This window comes from Oncorhynchus clarkii, unplaced genomic scaffold (genome assembly GCF_045791955.1).
Source record: "Oncorhynchus clarkii lewisi isolate Uvic-CL-2024 unplaced genomic scaffold, UVic_Ocla_1.0 unplaced_contig_1718_pilon_pilon, whole genome shotgun sequence".
NCBI lineage: Eukaryota > Metazoa > Chordata > Actinopteri > Salmoniformes > Salmonidae > Oncorhynchus > Oncorhynchus clarkii.
The window spans coordinates 2331-7500 of NW_027259874.1; the positions used below are offsets into that span (position 1 = coordinate 2331).

At 46.1% G+C, this 5170-nt stretch overlaps 1 protein-coding gene across 2 annotated transcripts in view; it reads right to left on the reverse strand.

Moving 5' to 3' along the window:
* Positions 1–225: 225 nt before the first annotated feature.
* Positions 226–5170, reverse strand: part of LOC139400970 (phospholipase D1-like) — an 8177-nt gene continuing 3232 nt past the window's right edge. The window contains exons 6-15 of one of the 2 annotated variants that reach the window (XM_071145492.1): positions 4570–4688; positions 4359–4472; positions 4166–4276; positions 3283–3371; positions 2862–2975; positions 2738–2787; positions 2437–2574; positions 1992–2145; positions 1582–1699; positions 226–1418 (exon numbers count right to left, since the gene is read on the reverse strand). In XM_071145492.1, coding sequence (XP_071001593.1) covers positions 1194–1418; positions 1582–1699; positions 1992–2145; positions 2437–2574; positions 2738–2787; positions 2862–2975; positions 3283–3371; positions 4166–4276; positions 4359–4472; positions 4570–4688 — 1232 coding nt within the window. In that variant the 3' untranslated portion in view covers positions 226–1193. Of the gene's footprint in view, positions 1419–1581; positions 1700–1991; positions 2146–2436; positions 2593–2737; positions 2788–2861; positions 2976–3282; positions 3372–4165; positions 4277–4358; positions 4473–4569; positions 4689–5170 lie in introns of both variants that reach the window. The other variant, XM_071145491.1, reaches the window with a different exon arrangement.

Consider the following 5170-nt stretch of genomic DNA (forward strand, 5'->3'; position numbering starts at 1 on the left):
AAGTACGTTTTAAGTTGTAAGTACGCAAGTGCAGACAGAGAAGATAGATGGGTGTGTGGCGCCCTCTCCTGGCTGGTGTGGACTGACATTGGTAAGAACATCCCATCGGTTACGCGCTCATCCCAGCCATCATTGCAGTAGAATAGATCTGGCAGTTGAGAACCAGAACAGCATTCGAGTTTCTCCAATAAAGTTGATTTTATAATAAAGTATATTGAACATGTATTTAGAAATTATGGGATTGATGATTTAATTAAATAATTGGCAATATGATACATTATGTATACAATTGGCAATACAAATACTTACAAGGCGTGATAGAACAGTAGGTATACTTAAAGGCAGAAGACCGAAGGCCGTAGGTAGTTGCGATTCATGCTGAAATTCAGTGAGTTTTTAATCGTGAAATTTTGTGGTTAATTTAACATAACATTTATGGTGAGCTTTAAAAGTCTCGTTTTACAATTACGATTTTACAGAACAATTCCATATTTAGATTGTAAATATTTACATGTGTTCTTCTCAAAGACAACCTCCATTCTAGAAAGAAATAACAGAACTTTAGGCACTACAGCTAAAGACAGTATGTGAGCTTACGTAGTGCTACGACCATACGAACATGCATAACCAACAGAGTAGGTGACAGGCATAGGAATGTCCAGGGTCGTGTTCAGAAGGCACAAAACAGGACAAAACATTTAGAAATGAAGGAGGTTCTACTTGGAATAAGGTGCTCATTTTCTTCACCCATTTTCAGGTGTATTCAGTCAGGTGAAACATTCTAAACCTATACATTTGCAGATAGAAATATATGAATATGGAGCTAACCAGGTCCCTATCCTACATGATGAGAAGTGATGATCTGCTCTACACAATATATTTCTATCTGAATATCCTGTAGCGCTGTGTCCTCCTGAATGGATATGAGAACCCTGCACTTCCTCATTAGTCCACGTGACAATCAGTCTCATTGGCTGAGTTGTGGATGTGACGGGCCAAGCAGCATCATGGTCCTCCATGTTTGTGGTTTATGTTGTCATCTATCAGCTGGAGGTCCAGAGTTCAACTTCATTCTAAAGATCCACAGTTCAATGCAGTGGTCTGTGTGTGTGTGTGCGTGTGTGTGTGTGTGTCTTGTCCTGTGTGTGTGTGTGTGTCTTGTCCTGAGTGTGTGTGTGTGTGTATCTAGTCCTCTAGGTCCAGATCTCAGTAGGCACCATGCCCTCCTTGGTCCCAACAGAAGGCATTAGGTTCTGTTCTGAGAGGAAGTCCAGAGGGAATTGAACCAGGAACCCTCTGATCCTCCTTAGCTCCTCCTGGGCTTTACCTGGGTCAGACTGGGCCAGGCCTGGGTTCGTCTGGTAACTCTCTAACTCAGACATGTTACGAACCAGGGAGGACGGCAGGCACCGGAACACCTGGAGAGAGAGGAGGGAGGGAGAATGAGAGAGTAAGAGAGAGTAAAGTTAGTTAAAAATCTCTTTCATAAAGCAGGTTGCACACACACACACACACACACACACACACACACACACACACACACACACACACACACACACACACACACACACACACACACACCTTCTCATAGATGGTTGCGTTGCGTCCAGCGGTGGTCATCCAGACATCCTTATAGAAGCGGTCAGAGATAGGGTCAGACACATCTATGGTCGTGTCCATATGGGCTCCAAGGATAGTCCTGACAAGAGAGAACACACACACACAATGAGATGTGTACTGTCTTAGTGATCAGATGAGGTCCAAAAGAACAGTTACACACACCCAAACCACCCAAGGCATAGCTGCAGTGTGTGTGTATGTGTGTGTCAATGTGTATATATGTGTGTGTGTGTGTGTGTGTGTGTGTGTGTGTATACGTGTATATATGTGTGTATGTGTGTATATATATGTATATGTGTGTGTGTGTGTGTGTGTGTGTGTGTGTGTGTGTGTGTGTGTGTGTGTGTGTGTGTGTGTGTGTGTGTGTTTACCTGAAGCACTCTAGACGTAGCGCCAGTGCGTAGCGTCCAGCCTGGTACTCATGTCCGTCCATCACCGCAGTAACGGTCTCAGAGTCCTCAATGATCACCGCCACCTCGCTGTCACGCTTCCCCAACATGCTGCGGTCGTTGATGTTGGCCGAACCTAACACAGACACACAGACACACACACACACAGAAAACGCATCAGATTGCAGCCAACGCCAATGGGATGAACACAGAGGCTGCAGTTCACTCATTCACCAGCAGAGGGATCAAGAATAAAAAGTGAGGCTCCATCCAACTCTCAGCATCACTTTGTGAATTCTTAGTCATGCTTGTTATATGAATATGAAACATGTTGAATACTTTTTGTTTCTCACTCCCTGAAATCCCTTCATGAAAACATACGTACTCACACAAGACCACCTTCTCCCCACCCCCAACACACACCTACCGATGATGACGGTGTTGTCGTCTGCGATGAGCATCTTGCTGTGGACGTAGATGAGCTCTGTGACCAGGCGTCCCTCCAGCTCAGCGTGGGTCCTCAGACCACAGAACGAGATGTAGTTCATCCACTGTAGTTCATCCACTGGAACACACACACACACACACACGCACACGCACACGCGCACACACACACACACACACACACACACACGGTTAGTTCTCAGACCACAGAACCATATGGAGTTCATCCACTGGAGGTGTGTGTGTGTGTGTGTGTGTGTGTGTGTGTGTGTGAATATCCTTACTTTCTTTCTTCAGCTGGGAGATGATGGAGTATTCACCTCTGATCATGGTCCTGAAGAGGATAGGAGAGTTCAGTTAATAATGAAAACACTGCATGTTGTGTGTGTGTGTGTGTGTGTGTGTCACCTGTAGTTGAAGTGCATGACGGCCTGAAGGGCGTTTCCTCCCCCTGTTGTGATGTCACCTTCAAACCCAGGAAGTAGTGGAGTCACCACGTACACACGGAACTTCTTGCCCTCCCTACAGAGATAAAAACTCATCAAATACTACACACACTTCACACACCAACACACACACTAAAACACACACAAACACACGCACCTCACACAACAACACACACACCTCACACACCAACACACACATACACTAAAACACACACAAATCTCACACACAAACACAAAAACACACACACAAACACACACACCTTACACTCCAACACACACACACTAAAACACACATAAACACACACTAAAACACACACCTCACACACCAACAAACACACTTACCAACACACACACACACCTCACACACCAACACACACACATACTTGTGAGCTCTGAGGATCCTCTCGATGAGCGCTTCTCCAATCTTGTTATAGACCATCTTGTTGTCTGAACAACTGATGAAAAACTGGTTCTGATGAGAGAGAGAGAGAGAGAGAGAGAGAGAGAGAGAGAGAGAGAGGAGAGAGAGAGAGAGAGACAGAGAGAGAGAGAGAGAGAGAGAGCGAGAGAGGGGAGAGAGAGAGAGAGAGAGAGAGGGAGAGAGAGAGAGAGAGAGAGAGAGAGAGAGAGAGAGAGAGAGAGAGAGAGAGAGAGGAGAGAGAGAAAGAGAGAGGAGAGAGAGAGAGAGAGAGAGAGAGAGAGAGAGAGATGAGATGAGATAGAGGAGGTGAAGAGTGCTAAAGTGGAAGAAGGTAGGGTCACTCACTGGAATTGTTATGTAGTGATCTGTAGGGTATGTAGTGTTATGTCGTGTTATAAGGTGTATATGCACCTATACATAGTTGAGGTGCTATGGCTTGCTAGTACTAAGGAGTGCTATGTAGAGTGTACTGGATGCAGTGCTAGACAGTGTAATGTAGTAGTATGTACAGTGTATGTACCTCTATGTAGAGTGTACTGGATGCAGTGCTACACAGTGTAATGTAGTGGTATGTACAGTGTATGTACCTCTATGTAGAGTGTACTGGATGCAGTGCTACACAGTGTAATGTAGTGGTATGTACAGTGTATGTACCTCTATGTAGAGTGTAATGGATGCAGTGCTACACAGTGTAATGTAGTAGTATGTACAGTGTATGTACCTCTATGTAGAGTGTACTGTATGCAGTGCTACACAGTGTAATGTAGTAGTATGTACAGTGTATGTACCTCTGTGTAGAGTGTACTGGATGCAGTGCTACACAGTGTAATGTACAGTGTATGTACCTCTATGTAGATGAAGTGCTTGCTCCTGGCGATAGTCTGGAGGTAGGCGTTGTGGATGGACTCCTCATGATACTTAATACCTGCTGACCAGTCAGCTGCTGACCGCAACACCTGGACAGGACAACACACGTTAGTGTGTCAGCAGTGTGTGTGTGTGTGTGTGTGTGTGTGTGTGTGTGTGTGTGTGTCTTACCTGTACTCTAGTGGGAACACAGTCGGGCACCTGGTACCTCAGCTCGCTGGCACTGCTGTGAGACTTGGGCAGGAGGTACGGGTAGGAGAGAGAATGATACTTAGGCTTCATTATCTACAGAGAGAAAGAGAGAATAGACAAGACGTGGAAAAGCGGCTCTCAGTTCAACGAGGCACTTGAGGTACGGTAACGTGTGTGTGCTGTGTCTGACCTTACAGAAGTTCCAGCGCTGTATGAAGTGTCTGGCCACATCCCTGGCAGCTTTCCCATGGACCACGGAGGAGATGTCATGCCACGGCATCCTAGGAGTGGTGTACCTGTCAATGAAGTCTGGAGAGAGAGAACACCAACAGTTGATCTGATAAATGAGGTGTTATTACCATTATATCCACATACTAGAGGAAAACTACTGTCAAAGAATGTAGTATGTGCGCTAGCGTGTGTGAGTGTGTGTGTGTTTGTGTGTGTTAGGGGGGGGGGGGGGGGGTTGTGTGTGTGTGGTAGGGAGGGGTTGTGTGTGTGTGTGTGTGGTAGGAAGGGGTTGTGTGTGTGTGGTAGGGAGGGGTTGTGTGTGTGTGGTAGGAAGGGGTTGTGTGTGTGTGGTAGGGAGGGGTTGTGTGTGTGTGGTAGGGAGGGGTTGTGTGTGTGTGGTAGGAAGGGGTTGTGTGTGTGTGGTAGGGAGGGGTTGTGTGTGTGTGGTAGGGAGGGGTTGTGTGTGCAACTGGTCTGATCCCCCTATCTGTCTTTCTCTGTTACATTCTCTCTCTCTCTCTCTCTCGTGTGTGTATGTGTGTGTGTGTATGTGTGTGTGT